Source organism: Salmo salar, chromosome 06, assembly GCF_965601325.2.
Source record: "Salmo salar chromosome 06, fSalSal1, whole genome shotgun sequence".
Classification (NCBI taxonomy): domain Eukaryota; kingdom Metazoa; phylum Chordata; class Actinopteri; order Salmoniformes; family Salmonidae; genus Salmo; species Salmo salar.
The window spans coordinates 25,954,352-25,972,827 of NC_138296.1; the positions used below are offsets into that span (position 1 = coordinate 25,954,352).

General features: G+C 40.4%; 1 protein-coding gene across 5 annotated transcripts in view; it reads right to left on the minus strand.

Moving 5' to 3' along the window:
- LOC106606653 (rho GTPase-activating protein 17) overlaps positions 1–15,787 on the minus strand; it is a 63,622-nt gene extending 47,835 nt beyond the window's left edge. For 2 of the 5 annotated variants that reach the window (XM_045719979.2, XM_045719982.2), the window contains exon 1: positions 15,384–15,787. In XM_045719979.2, coding sequence (XP_045575935.1) covers positions 15,384–15,436 — 53 coding nt within the window. In that variant the 5' untranslated portion in view covers positions 15,437–15,787. Of the gene's footprint in view, positions 1–13,409; positions 13,536–15,383 lie in introns of all 5 variants that reach the window. The other 3 variants (XM_045719983.2, XM_045719981.2, XM_045719980.2) reach the window with 2 other exon arrangements.
- Positions 15,788–18,476: the final 2,689 nt, after the last annotated feature.

The following is an 18,476-nucleotide window of genomic DNA, read 5'->3' on the forward strand; positions in this document are numbered from 1 at the left end:
ACATATTCAACAACTCTTTACACTGTGGTCTACATATTCAACAACTCTTTACACTGTGGTCTACATATTAAACAACTCTTTACACTGTGGTCTACATATTAAACAACTCTTTACACTGTGGTCTACATATTAAACAACTCTTTACACTGTGGTCTACATATTAAACAACTCTTTACACTGTGGTCTACATATTAAACAACTCTTTACACTGTGGTCTACATATTCAACAACTCTTTACACTGTGGTCTACATATTCAACACCTTTACACTGTGGTCTACATATTCAACACCTTTACACTGTGGTCTACATATTCAACACCTTTACACTGCGGTCTACATATTAAACAACTCTTTACACTGCGGTCTACATATTAAACAACTCTTTACACTGCGGTCTACATATTAAACAACTCTTTACACTGCGGTCTACATATTAAACAACTCCTTTACACTGCGGTCTACATATTCAACACCTTTACACTGCGGTCTACATATTCAACACCTTTACACTGCGGTCTACATATTCAACACCTTTACACTGCGGTCTACATATTCAACACCTTTACACTGCGGTCTACATATTCAACACCTTTACACTGCGGTCTACATATTCAACACCTTTACACTGCGGTCTACATATTCAACACCTTTACACTGCGGTCTACATATTCAACACCTTTACACTGCGGTCTACATATTCAACACCTTTACACTGCGGTCTACATATTCAACACCTTTACACTGCGGTCTACATATTCAACACCTTTACACTGCGGTCTACATATTCAACACCTTTACACTGCGGTCTACATATTCAACACCTTTACACTGCGGTCTACATATTCAACACCTTTACACTGTGGTCTACATATTCAACACCTTTACACTGCGGTCTACATATTCAACACCTTTACACTGTGGTCTACATATTAAACAACTCTTTACACTGTGGTCTACATATTAAACAACTCTTTACACTGTGGTCTACATATTCAACACCTTTACACTGTGGTCTACATATTCAACACCTTTACACTGTGGTCTACATATTCAACACCTTTACACTGTGGTCTACATATTCAACACCTTTACACTGTGGTCTACATATTCAACACCTTTACACTGTGGTCTACATATTCAACACCTTTACACTGTGGTCTACATATTCAACACCTTTACACTGTGGTCTACATATTCAACACCTTTACACTGTGGTCTACATATTAAACAACTCTTTACACTGTGGTCTACATATTAAACAACTCTTTACACTGTGGTCTACATATTAAACAACTCTTTACACTGTGGTCTACATATTCAACACCTTTACACTGTGGTCTACATATTAAACAACTCTTTACACTGTGGTCTACATATTCAACACCTTTACACTGTGGTCTACATATTCAACACCTTTACACTGTGGTCTACATATTCAACACCTTTACACTGTGGTCTACATATTCAACACCTTTACACTGTGGTCTACATATTCAACACCTTTACACTGTGGTCTACATATTCAACACCTTTACACTGTGGTCTACATATTCAACACCTTTACACTGTGGTCTACATATTAAACACCTTTACACTGTGGTCTACATATTAAACACCTTTACACTGTGGTCTACATATTCAACACCTTTACACTGTGGTCTACATATTCAACACCTTTACACTGTGGTCTACATATTCAACACCTTTACACTGTGGTCTACATATTAAACAACTCTTTACACTGTGGTCTACATATTAAACAACTCTTTACACTGTGGTCTACATATTAAACAACTCTTTACACTGTGGTCTACATATTAAACAACTCTTTACACTGTGGTCTACATATTAAACAACTCTTTACACTGTGGTCTACATATTCAACACCTTTACACTGTGGTCTACATATTAAACAACTCTTTACACTGTGGTCTACATATTAAACAACTCTTTACACTGTGGTCTACATATTCAACACCTTTACACTGTGGTCTACATATTTGGTGATGCAGTACTGTCTCTCACAGCTGCTATGTCCTCAGAGCTAATACATAGCAACAGTGTTTTATTGCAGTATACTACACATACTTTAAGCTCGGTAACAGAAATTAAGATATGGAGGAAAGGAATGTAAAACAGACTGACCACAGTAGCCAGAAACATACTGCTGCAGTTCGACAAGTGTAGGAAATAACTGCTGATGCTCTTATCACTATGCTAACCTGTAACACAAATAGACTCACCACATACAGATAAATATAAACAGACATGCACTGGTGTACACACACACACATAGGCTACTCACACACACACACACACACACACACACACACACACACAGGCCAATCACATGCATACATACAAATATATATTAAATATAAACACATACACGAGTGTGCTCAAATACACACACAAAAACACACACTTGTAGGCTACTCACACGCACACACAAAACACATACACCCCTCTACACGCAAGCACACACAGACACACGCAGTGACCTCCCATTGACTTAGGTCTGCAAACTACATTACAATCTTTGATTTACTGTATCACAGACATGATGAGTATTCCAGCAGTTTTTCACCAGACCATAGGCACAGTGAAGGAGGTGTTCTACAGCTTTACCACTCTGGTGAAATAGAAAGACCCTAATTCATTCACTGGAAAACGACAGTGGAAAACTTCAAAAGTCTTCGTTCAGTGTTATGTGAACATATCTATAGTAAAACTAATCAAGCCTAAATTAATACTGGTACACTCATCTATGGGCCGATGTTTTTAACAATCATTTCATACCTTGAATTACATTGAGACCCAATCACATATGTCTCTTAGGAACTTAATTCCTAAATTAAACTAATTTTAAGCTGAATTCTTGGTGATTTTACAGTCTTTTTATACTAAAAAATAAAATTAAAATAAAATGAATCACTCGCAGGCCGGTTTTGGCCGGCGGGCCGCCTGTTGCCGACCCCGACAGCAATGGACTTCTGGTGTGTCGAGTTTTAAATCAATCTTCCAACCCCCCCACCCCCCAGAATGACAAGCTATATAACTACAGTACCAGAACAGAATGACTAGCTTTATAACTACAGTACCAGAATGACTAGCTTTATAACTACAGTACCAGAATGACTAGCTATATAACTACAGTACAAGAATGACTAGCTTTATAACTACAGTACCAGAACAAAATGACTAGCTTTATAACTACAGTACAAGAATGACTAGCTTTATAACTACAGTACCAGAACAGAATGACTAGCTATATAACTACAGTACCAGAACAGAATGACTAGCTTTATAACTACAGTACAAGAATGACTAGCTATATAACTACAGTACCAGAACAGAATGACTAGCTATATAACTACAGTACCAGAACAGAATGACTAGCTTTATAACTACAGTACCAGAACAGAGTGACTAGCTTTATAACTACAGTACCAGAACAGAGTGACTAGCTTTATAACTACAGTACAAGAATGACTAGCTATATAACTACAGTGCCAGAACAGAATGACTAGCTATATAATACAGTACCAGAACAGAATGACTAGCTTTATAACTACAGTACCAGAACAGAATGACTAGCTTTATAACTACAGTACAAGAATGACTAGCTTTATAACTACAGTACCAGAACAGAATGACTAGCTTTATAACTACAGTACCAGAACAGTATGACTAGCTTTATAACTACAGTACCAGAACGACTAGCTTTATAACTACAGTACAAGAATGACTAGCTTTATAACTACAGTACCAGAACAGAATGACAAGCTATATAACTACAGTACCAGAACAGAATGACTAGCTTTATAACTACAGTACCAGAATGACTAGCTTTATAACTACAGTACCAGAATGACTAGCTTTATAACTACAGTACCAGAACGACTAGCTATATAACTACAGTACCAGAATGACTAGCTTTATAACTACAGTACCAGAACACAATGACTAGCTTTATAATTACAGTACCAGAACACAATGACTAGCTTTATAATTACAGTACCAGAACACAATGACTAGCTTTATAACTACAGTACCAGAAGAGAATGCCCAACCCTCTCCGAGTTGGGCATCTCCGGCGCGGCTCACTCTTGGATTGCGTCCTACCTGACAGGTCGCTCCTACCAGGTGGCGTGGCGAGAATCTGTCTCCACACCACGTGCTCTCACCACTGGTGTCCCCCAGGGCTCAGTTCTAGGCCCTCTCCTATTCTCGCTATACACCAAGTCACTTGGCTCTGTCATATTCTCACATGGTCTCTCCTATCATTGCCACGCAGACGACACACAATTAATCTTCTCCTTTACCCCTTCTGATAACCAGGTGGCGAATCGCATCTCTGCATGTCTGGCAGACATATCAGTGTGGATGACGGATCACCACCTCAAGCTGAACCTTGGCAAGATAGAGCTGCTCTTCCTCCCGGGGAAGGACTGCCGTTCCATGATCTCGCCATCACGTTTGACAACTCCATTGTGTCCTCCTCCCAGAGTGCTAAGAGCCTTGGTGTGACCCTGGACAACACCCTGTCGTTCTCCGCTAACATCAAGGCGGTGACCCGATCCTGTAGGTTCATGCTCTACAACATTCGCAGAGTACGACCCTGCCTTACACAGGAAGCGGCGCAGGTCCTAATCCAGGCACTTGTCATCTCCCGTCTGGATTACTGCAACTCGCTGCTGGCGGGGCTCCCTGCCTGTGCCATTAAACCCTTACAACTCATCCAGAACGCCGCAGCCCGTCTGGTGTTCAACCTTCCCAAGTTCTCTCACGTCACCCCGCTCCTCCGCACACTCCACTGGCTTCCAGTTGAAGCTCGCATCTGCTACAAGACCATGGTGCTTGCCTACGGAGATGTGAAGGGAACGGCACCTCCGTACCTTCAGGCTCTGATCAGTCCCTACACCCAAAGAAGGGCACTGCGTTCATCCACCTCTGGCCTGCTCGCCTCCCTACCTCTGCGGAAGCACAGTTCCCACTCAGCCCAGTCAAAACTGTTTGCTGCTCTGGCAATGGTGGAACAAGCTCCCTCACAACGCCAGGACAGCGGAGTCAATCACCACCTTCCGGAGACACCTGAAACCCCACCTCTTTAAGGAATACCTGGGATAGGATAAAGTAATCCTTCTAAATACAGTACCAGAAGAGAATGACTAGCTATATAACTACAGTACCAGAACAGAATGACTAGCTTTATAACTACAGTACCAGAACAGAATGACTAGCTATATAACTACAGTGCCAGAACAAAATGACTAGCTATATAACTACAGTGCCAGAACAGAATGACTAGCTTTATAACTACAGTACAAGAATGACTAGCTTTATAACTACAGTACCAGAACAGAATGACTAGCTTTATAACTACAGTACCAGAACAGTATGACTAGCTTTATAACTACAGTGCCAGAACAGAATGACTAGCTTTATAACTACAGTGCCAGAACAGAATGACTAGCTTTATAACTACAGTGCCAGAACAGAATGACTAGCTTTATAACTACAGTACAAGAATGACTAGCTTTATAACTACAGTACCAGAACAGAATGACTAGCTTTATAACTACAGTACCAGAACAGTATGACTAGCTATATAACTACAGTACCAGAACAGAATGACTAGCTTTATAACTACAGTACCAGAACAGAATGACTAGCTATATAACTACAGTACCAGAACAGAATGACTAGCTTTATAACTACAGTACCAGAATGACTAGCTTTATAACTACAGTACCAGAATGACTAGCTTTTTAACTACAGTACCAGAACAGAATGACTAGCTATATAACTACAGTGCCAGAACAGAATGACTAGCTTTATAACTACAGTACAAGAACAGAATGACTAGCTATATAACTACAGTACCAGAACAGAATGACTAGCTTTATAACTACAGTACCAGAACAGAATGACTAGCTATATAACTACAGTACCAGAACAGAATGACTAGCTTTATAACTACAGTACCAGAACAGAATGACTAGCTATATAACTACAGTACCAGAACAGAATGACTAGCTTTATAACTACAGTACCAGAACAGAATGACTAGCTATATAACTACAGTACCAGAACAGAATGACTAGCTTTATAACTACAGTACCAGAACAGAATGACTAGCTATATAACTACAGTACCAGAACAGAATGACTAGCTTTATAACTACAGTACCAGAATGACTAGCTTTATAACTACAGTACCAGAACGACTAGCTATATAATTACAGTACCAGAACAGAATGACTAGCTATATAACTACAGTACCAGAACGTATGACTAGCTATATAACTACAGTACCAGAACAGAATGACTAGCTATATAACTACAGTACCAGGACAGAATGACTAGCCTCAGTTGTAAGGCGTATAACATTACTATGAAGACACAGCGTTGGAAGTGAGTCTACAGTATGAATCATTATAGAACCGGTAGGTCTAATTACGGGATGCTGATTGGATAAAACCACATTCCGGCAGGTGTCTATTCCACAAATTACCATCGGATAAACTATGACGTTGAAATGCTCATTTACTCTGTTCCATCTCCCTGCGCAATCCACTGTCTCATCAGCCCATCCAGGCACTTTATAAACTTGATTTCCACTATAAAAAGCATCTAGATATTATCTCACATTTCTTTTAGACTAGCATTTGGTTTTCAACAGCGGAGACTTGTATAAACCTTGCTGTCTCTCTCTCCGACATTTGCAACATTATTTCAATATTGAAATTTGATCTCCAGCTGTCCCATAGTAATGAACGTGTCGGAAGTCAGGACGAGACAGACAGGCAGACAGCTTTCCTCAGCCAGTCGAAATTATGAATCAGCTGGCATCATTTTTATGGCTATATACAAAGAAATGTCAAAAGGATACAGATAAACAGACTAAATGCACCTAGTTTGCGATTGTGTTAGCTGTGTTGTTGGCTGGCTCCTCTGAACATCAGTGTCCTGATGAGAGAACACATTTTCTATGCCAGGCGAAATCAAATTTTATCTGTCACATCCGCCGAATACCTTACCGTGAAATGCTTACTTACAAGCACTTAACCAACAATGCAGTTCAAGAAATAGAGTTAAGAAAATATTTACTAAATAAACTAAAGTAAAAAATGTAATTAAAAGTAACACAAAAAAATAACAATACCAAGGATATATACAAGGGGTACCGGTACTGAGTCAACGTGCGGGGGTACAGGTTAGTCGAGGTCATTTGTACATGTAGGTAGGGGTAAAGTGACTATGCATACATAATAAACAGCGAGTAGCAGCTGTGTAAAAATAAAGGGGGGGATGGCCATTTGATTACTTGTTCAGCAGTCTTATGGCTTGGGGGTAGAAGCTGTTAAGAAGCATTTTGGACCTAGATTAGCTCAGTGTTATGGCTGTATCCAAATAAATTTCACTGGAAAACTGCTTAAACAAATGCAAATGCAGCTAATTTGCTATTACTCTGGTTGCACTGTTTGCCATGATTGTAAATTAGCCGTAGTTGGTTAGCTAGCAATCAAGGGATAAGAATGTTTGCATTTGGAACATTTAGAATGAACGACTGAGCCGCGTACATAGATACAGTACAAAAAGACTTAGCGACTGGGTCGTGTCTCTGGCAACCAAACCTATAGAACAAACAACCAGCAAACTTAGATTTGTGTCAGGATTATATCTCGTGGAAGGATGAAATACTACGAATAAATTCATAAAAAATATTTTGGGGGATGAAAATATGTCCATAATTATTTGAATACGTTGGTAACCCATTGTATAGAAGTGATAATGCCCTCAATGCCGGTGTTTGGAGGATATATTGACACGGTTTGCTAACGTGCCAATATATCCCCCAAACACCGGCTTGAAGGGTATTATCACTTCAATAAACACACTACTATTAAACCTACTAATTGGACTAGCATTGACTACCAAAAGAGTATTACTGGTCCAGACTTTAGCCTTGCTTGGCAGGGTTATGGCGTTACTATGAAGACACAGGGCTGGGAACGAGACTACAGTATGACTAAACCCAAACTTCCTCCTTTTTAATTTACGATAGTGTAGCTCAGTGACGTCCACAGCACCATGCTGTCTCCTGGCTGACCAAGCATGGAAACGCTTACTCGACAAAACCTCCCCATGCCCCAGCCTGGCCCGCCTGTCCTTTCCGGAGACAGACAGAGAGGCCCTCATCACCAGGGTGGTGACATACGGAGGGAAGATTGATATGAATCATTACACCATTAGTACACCACCCTCCACATAGTCCCCATCGACTCCAGAAAAAGCATTTTTGTTTTCTGGAAAAGGTTAGGACTAAAAGTTAGGGTTAAAAGTTAGGGGTAAAATGTATTAGATTTACTTTGAGTTTTGTTTCCCTGGTCACTATATTACCTGTAGGTATGTGTAATACACACTTTCTGCATTGATCAAACTGTTTCTCTTCACCACTCTCATCAAAACTACTTTTAGTTTGAGATGTTCATTCCTATTAGTTTGTGATACTCATAGATACTCAGAGTTCACAACAAACTCCTGCATAAATCACTCCTCATGCAACTCCTGTGTTCAGCCAACTGTTTTTGTGAAAAGCCTTTTGTTTGGAAGGCCTACCAGGCAGTCCCACTGGCAGCAGGCCCACAGGAATGTGAGAGTGGAGTAGAGTAGTAGTTCTGCCAAAAGCAGGTGGCAGCATGCACATGTCGGTCTACACTGTGTGTATCCCAAATTACAGCCTATTCACTTTATGTACAGTTGAAGTTTTAGAACACCTACTCATTCAAAATGTTTCTTTATTTTTACTATTTTCTTCATTGTGGAATAATAGTGAAGACATCAAAACTATGAAATAACACATATGGCATCATGTAGTAACCAAAAAGTGTTAAACAAATCAAAACATATTTTATATTTGAGATTCTTCAAATAGCCACCCTTTGCCTTGATGACAGCTTTGCACACTCTTGGCATTTTCTCAACCAGATTCACTTGGAATCCTTTTCCAACAGTCTTGAAGGAGTTCCCACATATGCTGAGCACTTGTTGGCTGATTTTCCTTCACACAGCGGTCCGACTCATCTCAAACCATCTCAATTTGGTTGAGGTCGGGGGACTGTGGAGGCCAGGTCATTGATGCAGCACTCCATCACTCTCCTTCTTGGTAAAATAGCCCTTACACAGCCTGGAGGTGTGTTGGGTCATTGTTCTGTTGAAAAAAAAATTATAGTCCCACTAAGCCCAAACCAGATGGGATGGCGTATCGCTGCAGAATGCTGTGGTAGCCATGCTGGTTAAGTGTGCCTTGAATTCTAAATAAATCACTGACAGTGTCACCAGCAAAGCACCCCCACACCATAACACCTCCTCCTCCAAGCTTTACGGTGGGAAATACACATGCAGAGATCATCTGTTCACCCACACCATGTCTCACAAAGACACGGCGGTTGGAACCAAAACTCTCAAATCTGGACACCAGACCAAAGGACACATTTCCACAGTCTAATGTCCATTGCTCGTGTTTCTTGGCCCAAGCAAGTCTCTTCATATTATTGGTGTCCTTTAGTAGTGGTTTCTTTGCAGCAAATCGACCATGAAGGCCTGATTCACGTAGTCTCCTCTGAACAGTTGATGTTGAGATATGTCTGTTAATTGAACTCTGTGAAGCATTTATTTGGGATGCAATTTCTGAGGCTGGTAACTCTAATGAACTTATCCTTTGCAGCAGAGGTAACTTTGGGTCTTCCTTTCCTGTGGCGGTCCTCATGAGCGACTGTTTCATCATAGTGCTTGATGGTTTTTGTGACTGCACTTGAAGAAACTATCAAAGTTCTTGAAATGTTCCTCAAGTAATAATGGACTGTTGTTTCTCTTTGCTTATTTGAGCTGTTCTTGCCATAATATGGACTTGATCTTTTACCAAATAGGGCTATCTTCTGTATAACACCCTGACCTTGTCATAACACAACTGATTGGCTCAAAGGAAATAAATTCTACAAATTACATTTTCAGAAGGAACACCTGTTAATTGAAATGCATTCCAGGTGACTATCTCATGAAGCTGATTGAGAGAATGCCAAGAGTGTACAAAGCTGTCATCAAGGCAAAGGGTGGCTATTTAAAGAATCTCAAATATAAAATATATTTTGATTGTTTAACACTTTTTTTGGTTACTACATGATTCCATATGTGTTATTTCATAGTTGAGGTCTTCACTATTATTCTACAATTTAGAAAATAGTAAAAATAAAGAAAAACCCTTGAATGAGTAGGTGTTTTAAAACTTTTGACCGGTAGTGTATGTATGTATGAATGTATATACCTGTGTATGTATGTATGTATGTATGTATGTATGTATGTATGTATGTATACACCTGTGTGTGTGTATGTATGTATGTATGTATGTATGTATGTATGTATGTATGTGTACAGTATGTGTGAATGTATGTGTGCATGCATGCATGTATGTATGTATGTATGTATGTATGTATGTATGTATGTATGTATGTATGTGTACAGTATGTATGTATGTATGTATGTATGTATGTATGTACAATATGTGTGAATGTATGTATGTATGTATGTATGTATGTATGTATGTATGTATGTATGTATGTATGTATGTATGTATGTATGTATGTATGTATATACCTGTGTATGTATGCGTCTCTTTCGGAGGGGTTGGGTTAAAGGCAGAGGTCAAGTTTCGGTTGGACCGTGTGGTTAATTGACCAATAAAGTGATCTTATAGTACACTACTTTTGATAAGAGCCCTATGGGGCCTGGTCAAACAGGCACTATGAATAGGATGCCATTTGGAACGCATACTCTCTAGCCTGCCCAGCTGTGTTTACAGCTATGTCCCAATATATGGAAAAGACTGGATAGGCAATCAAGGCCTCTTACTTAAACTCTAATGACTATTACAGACAGGGTAAAGTTATTATATTCCTAATGATAATAAACAGACTTAATGATAATGGATTGTATTTATATAACACTTTACATTATGAGGGGGAATGTAAACCCCATCATCCACTATAGCAGGGCTGTCAAACTCATTCCATGGAGGGCCTAGTCTCTGCTGGTTTTTGTTTTTCCTTTCAATTAAGCCCTAGATAACCAGAGGGGATTGTCTTACTAACCAGAAACCTTAACTCTTCAATCCAGACACTCGGCCCTTCGTGGAATGAGTTTTACACATGTGCACTGTAGGCTACCAGTGTGAGACACTCATCCATTAGAGCTTAAATAGTTATTCCAGAGGATGTACTACTGAAGGATATAGTGTGAACCACTCATCCATTAGAGCTTTAATAGTTATTCTAGAGGATGTACTACTGGAGGATATAGTGTGAAGGACTCATCCATTAGAGCTTTAATAGTTATTCTAGAGGATGTACTACTGGAGGATATAGTGTGAAGCACTCATCCATTAGAGCTTTAATAGTTATTCTAGAGGATGTACTACTGGAGGATATAGTGTGAAGCACTCATCCATTAGAGCTTTAATAGTTATTCTAGAGGATGTACTACTGGAGGATATAGTGTAAAGCACTCATCCATTAGAGCTTTAATAGTTATTCTAGAGGATGTACTACTGGAGGATATAGTGTGAAGCACTCATCCATTAGAGCTTTAATAGTTATTCTAGAGGATGTACTACTGGAGGATATAGTGTGAAGCACTCATCCATTAGAGCTTTAATAGTTATTCTAGAGGGTGTACTACTGGAGGATATAGTGTGCAGTACTTATGGTCGATAGACTTTCCTAATGTGATAATACTGTTGCTCAGTGGACATCAGCAGAGACTGAGGGACAACAGTGGTGTTAGATCAGTGGACATCAGCAGAGACTGAGGGACAACAGTGGTGTTAGATCAGTGGACATCAGCAGAGACTGAGGGACAACAGTGGTGTTAGATCAGTGGACATCAGCAGAGACTGAGAGACAACAGTGGTGTTAGATCAGTGGACATCAGCAGAGACTGAGGGACAACAGTGGTGTTAGATCAGTGGACATCAGCAGAGACTGAGGGACAACAGTGGTGTTAGATCAGTGGACATCAGCAGAGACTGAGAGACAACAGTGGTGCTAGCTCAGTGGACATCAGCAGAGACTGAGAGACAACAGTGGTGCTAGCTCAGTGGACATCAGCAGAGACTGAGGGACAACAGTGGTGTTAGCTCAGTGGACATCAGCAGAGACTGAGGGACAACAGTGGTGTTAGCTCAGTGGACATCAGCAGAGACTGAGGGACAACAGTGGTGTTGAGCGCCTGAGGGCAACCCCTGTAGGGTCAGAGGGAGAGGGGGCACAGTGAGGAAGCAGTGTGGAATGGGGGCTGCACAGTGCCTGGTTGGATGGATGGGGATTCCCCCTTTACATGGGAGTTGGCTATAAACATATAACAGTCAGTGTTTTTCCATCATAGCACACTAGCTATATACAAATCAAATCAAATTTTATTGGTCACATACACATGGTTAGCAGATGTTAATGAGTTTAGCAAAATGCTTGTGCTTCTAGTTCTGACAGTGCAGTAATATCTAACAAGTAATCTAACAATTCCACAACAACTACCTTATACACACAAATCTAAGTAAAGGAATGAAATAACAATATGCACATATACATATATGGATGAGCAATGACAGAGCGGCATAGGCACGATGCAATAGATGGTATAAAATACAGTATATACATTTGAGATGAGTAATGCAAGATATGTAAACATTATTAAAGTGACTAGTGATCCAGTTATTAAAATGGCCAATGATTTCAAGTCTGTTTGTAGGCAGTTAGTGATGGCTGTTTAACCTCTTACATCTAGACGTTCCGCTAGCGGAACACCTGCTCCATTATCCAATGATGGGCGTGGCGCGAAATACAAACTCCTCTAAAATACAGAAACTTCAATTTTTCAAACATATGACTATTTCACAGCATTTTAAAGATAAGACTCTCCTTTATCTAACCACACTGTCCGATTTCAAAAAGGCTTTACAACGAAAGCAAAACATTAGATTATGTCAGCAGAGTACCAAGCCAGAAATAATCAGACACCCATTTTTCAAGCTAGCATATAATGTCACAAAAACCTAGAAGACAGCTAAATGCAACACTAACCAACACTAACCAAACTTCCGGGGAATTCGCTAACATTTTACTAAATTACTCACGATAAACGTTCACAAAAAGCATAACAATTATTTTAAGAATTATAGATACAGACCTCCTCTATGCACTCGATATGTCCGATTTTAAAATAGCTTTTTGGTGAAAGCACATTTTGCAATATTCTAAGTACATAGCCCAGGCATCACGGGCTAGTTATTTAGACACCCGGCAAGTTTAGCACTCACCAATATCAGCTTTACTATTATAAAAGTTTCATTACCTTTTGTTGTCTTCGTCAGAATGCACTCCCAGGACTGCTACTTCAATAACAAATGTTGGTTTGGTCCAAAATAATCCATCGTTATATCCGAATAGCGGCGTTTTGTTCGTGCGTCCCAGACACTATCTGAAATGGTAAATCAGGGTCGCGCGCATGGCGCAATTCGTGACAAAAAAAATCTAAATATTCCATTACCGTACTTCGAAGCATGTCAACCGCTGTTTAAAATCCATTTTTATGCCATTTTTCTCGTAAAAAAGCGATAATATTCCGACCAGGAATCTCCTTTTAGCTAAACTGAGGAAAGTAAACAAAGCTTTCGGTCGACGCGGGCACGAGCCTATGTCTCACAGTACTGTAACCAGCCACTACCCAAACGCGCTACTTTGTTTCAGCCAGAGCCTGAAAAGCCACGATTCAGCTTTTTACCGCCTTCTGAGACCCTATGGCAGCCGTAGGAAGTGTCACGGGACAGCTAAGATCCTCACTCTTCAATAAACAGAGACAAGAAGAACGACACCTTGTCAGACAGGCCACTTCCTGCCTGAAACCTTGTCAGGTTTTTGCCTGCCAAATGAGTTCTGTTATACTCACAGACACCATTCAAACAGTTTTAGAAACTTTGGAATGTTTTCTATCCATATGTAATAAGTATATGCATATTCTAGTTACTGGGTAGGAGTGGTAACCAGATTAAATCGGGTATGTTTTTTATCCAGCCGTGAAAATACTGCCCCCTAGCCATAACAGGTTAACAATCTGATGGTCTTGAGATAGAAACTGTTTTTCAGTCTCTCGGTCCCAGCTTTAATGAACCTGTACTGACTTCGCCTTCTGGATGGTAGCGGGGTGAACAGGCAGTGGCTTGGGTGGTTGTTGTCTTTGATGATCTTTTTGGCCTTCCTGTGACATCGAATGCTGTAGGTGTCCTGGAGGGCAGGTAGTTCGCCCCCGGTGGTGCATTGTGCAGACCGCACCACCCTCTGGAGAGCCTTGCGGTTGTGGGTGGTGCAGTTGCCGTACCAGGCGGTGATACAGCCCGACAGGATGCTCTCAATTGTACATCTGTAAAAGTTTGTGAGGGTTTAGGTGACAAGCCACATTTCTTTAGCCTCCTGAGGTTGAAGAGGCTTTGTTGCGGCTAATAAAACCCACTACTGTTGTGTCGTCTGGAAACTTGATGATTGAGTTGGAGGCGTGCTTGGCCACGCAGTCATTGGTGAACAGTGAGTACAGGAGGGGGCTGAGCACGCACCCTTGTGGGGCCCCAGTGTTGAGGATCAGCGAAGTGGAGATGTTGTTTCCTACCTTCACCACCTGGGGGCGGCCCGTCAGGAAGTCCAGAACCCAATTGCACAGGGCGGGGTTGTCCACAATACACTAATTACATCATGGTTAGACCACCATTTTTACTTTCTTCCCACACCACTAACAAATCAATCCATGTAGGACACATGTAGCCTACCATTAAGAAGTTAACATTTGTCAGGCAAACCATTCAGACATCATATCCACATCCGGTTGTGACTATAAGCTTTTTGATTACACGTTCATGTATTCATCATAAAAGTTATTCATTGTAAAAGTTCTTATGTTAGGCATATCTTTCTTATATTATCACATTTAATTGGTATAAACCCATTCCTGAGCACTCATATGTGGCCCAACACTTCTGACACAGCCCACTGAGATGAGATAAAACTCAGAGGCTGGCTATGGTCAGGAGAACGATTTGTGATAGGGAGATATGTATCATAACATGGTTAGTGACAGTTTGGTCATGCCATCACAATTACAACTGCCAACCTGTCTCTGCGGCTACACTGTAACTACAAAGTTACAATGTAACTACAATGTAACACTACCGACAAAATAAATGACAGCAATGAATGCAACACTGCAAAAGAAAATGCAGCCTGAGCCCACTAAATAATTGTGGGCTACACTTTTATTTATCCAAAATACTTTGCCTACCTTCCAACTGTTTGGTTGGCGAGCTGTTTCATGCGATTAAACTGTTTCTTCATGTTTGCGTCCTTGCTCCACCGTATCCAACAACTTTCAAAAAGTTGCAAGGCCCCCTCGTTGATCCTTTTAGAAAGCAAGTCCAAAAGTTGATCTAGGTCGCTGCCATTGTATTTCTGAAAATGTTCCGTTGACTCTGCTGCTCGCCGCTGAATAGGTGTTGTTGGAGCGTTCTAATAACAATCGATTGTCATTCCCCGCAATGTTTTTTCCTCTTACAAAGTGAATAGGCAATTACAGGACACAGCCCCGTTCAGTTTTCGCTCTTTCCATTTTCACTTTGTGGGCTACTCCTATAACCCAAACGCTGTGATGAACAGTGGTGTGTAAAAGGAGGAAGTGCAATTCACTTCCCTACTGTAGGCTAGCCTACATGGCCCACTAGTGAGTGACATGTGATACCTTGGTAAAACAACCCTGTCGAAGTGACACACTTATAATGGCCAATTATGAGTACGGAAAAAAACGGACAAAACAGTGTGTAAAGCGAATTGTTTGAGATGGATTAATGGCTTTCTAACTGTCACGCGGTTTACTATGTTTACTATAGGGTTAAAAGGGCTTATCCACCTATGTGATTCAACAGCAGCACATAATAGGCTTGCAATACCTTAGCTACAGTAGGGGTCAGTGAAACTATTTCTCTATGGACATGTTTGCTTTTTGAAATTGGTAATATCATTATGGCCACCCAGGGATGTGCTCAATCAACATGATGGAAACAATGTTGTTTCTAATCAGTGACGAGGCAGTCAGGCTTACAAAATCATACTCAATTCATTAAATAAAGAGCACTATGGCCATACAATATGTTATTACAATGTTCTTATAATGATTTTAAAATGTTATGTTACAACAAATGTATTATTACAGTGCAGTGATATGAATGCCACGTGATGACTGAACTTGAATTACTGTTAATAGTATGTATGTATAAGTCTAACAGATCCCTTGATGTGAACTTCATGAGGTATTTCATATGGCCATGGATGGAATCAATGGAAATTGCCACCAGTCATTCATCAGTTGTACGGATTGAGGTAAGTATGGTGAGCTGATACGAGATCTATGCTTGGGGGGTAATACCTGGAGCCTTCAATGGCTGCTGTCATTTACAGTGTTCTGCTGCTCCCTTGTGGCTATTTGCATGACATGCATAACATGTCTTCATTGACTTTGACAAGAAACATAGCATGCCCATATGCATCCATTTGTATTTTAAAAGCATTGCAATATGCAGAAAATGATATAAATCATGTATTTCCACATTGTGGGAGACTAAGCCCCTTAGGACACTGTCACTAGCCGGCCACCACCAGGTACTCAACCCTGCACCTTAGAGCTGCCCTATACTCGTAGAGTCATTGAACACTGGTAACTTTAATAATGTTTACATACTGTTTTACCCTTTATATATATATATATATATTCTGTATTCTAGTCAAGGCTCATCCTATATAACTACTGCTGCACACACCTTTTCTATTCATATACTGTCCATACTGTCTAGTCACACCAACTATTTGTATTCCGGACTCTCATTCCTCACTCTGATATTTCTAAATGTCTTGTTTTTCTCCTTCTTTTTCCTTTTTAGATTATATTTGTTATGTTTTTATACTTTTAAAAATTATTATTATTATGTATTTTATTGTTAGTTATTACTGCACTGCTGGAGCTAGGAACAGAAGAATTTCGCTGCTCCCACGATAACATCTGCAAATCTGTGTATGCGACCAATACATTTTGGTTTGATTTAATGATTAATATTTTTAAATAAGCTGTCAATCAACAGAACCTGACCTCTCAACAAAACATCTGGAAGGGCATAACAAATCAAATCAAAGTTTATTTGTCACATGCGCCGAATACAACATATGTAGACCTTACCGTGAAATGCTTACTGACAAGCCCTTAACCAACAGTGCAGTTCAACAAGAGTTAAGAAAATATTTAGCAAATAAACTAAAGTAAAAAATAATAAAAAGTAACACAATAAAAGAACAATAACGAAGCTATATACAGGGGGAGTCAATGTGCGGGGGTATTTGTAATGTGTGGATGGGGGGGTTAATGTAAATAGTCCGGTGGTGATTTTATTAATTGTTCAGCAGTCTTGTGGCTTGGGGGTAGAAGCTGTTAAGGAGCCTTTTGGTCCTAGACTTGGTGCTCCAGTACCGCTTGCCGTGCGGTAGCAGAGGAAACTGTCTATGACTTGGTAGAGTCTCTGACAATCTTTTGGGCTTTCCTCTGACACCGCCTAGTGTATAGGTCCTGGATGGCAAGACGCTTGTCCCCAGTGATATACTGGGCCATACGCAATGCCCTCTGTAGAATCTTACGGTCAGATGCCGAGCAGTTGCCATACCAGGCGTTGATGCAACCGGTCAGGATGCATCAACGCCTACAGGGAGTACAGGAGGGGACTAAGTACACAGCCCTGAGTGGCCCCAGTGTTGAGGATCAGCGTGGCAGACGTGTTGTTGCCTACCCTTACCACCTGGGGGCGGCCCTTCAGGAAGTCAAGGATCCAGTTGCAAAGGGAGGTGTTTAGTCCCAGGGTCCTTACCTTATGGTAACAGCCATCATTCTATTGATATAACAACATTTTTTAACACTTACATTTGTATTACATTATCTATTAAATACTTTAATTGTCTTATTAAATTGACTTCAACTCTGTTAGTTCTTGGTAATCTGCCACTGTGGTCGTGGTCACTGAGTTCAGGTCCATTCCGACGTTCAAGGTATTTATTATAGCTGACCCTATGTGGTCCTCCCCCCACTCCTCTCTTCATGATGTGGTGTGGGCATGTGGCGTATCTCATCCACAACCTTATCTAGTAAAACAACCTACAGATTGAAACGGCCAGCACGGATAATCCACTGACTGTCCATCATCTATTTCATTTGCATTCCCTTTCAAGATTGTTTGAACAAAATCAGGTGTGTAATTGTCTGGTTTAGTCTGACACATGATTGCTGTTTTTACCTCAGCTCTATAATTAGATGGTAATTTGATGTGTAAGCCTAGGCCTACCT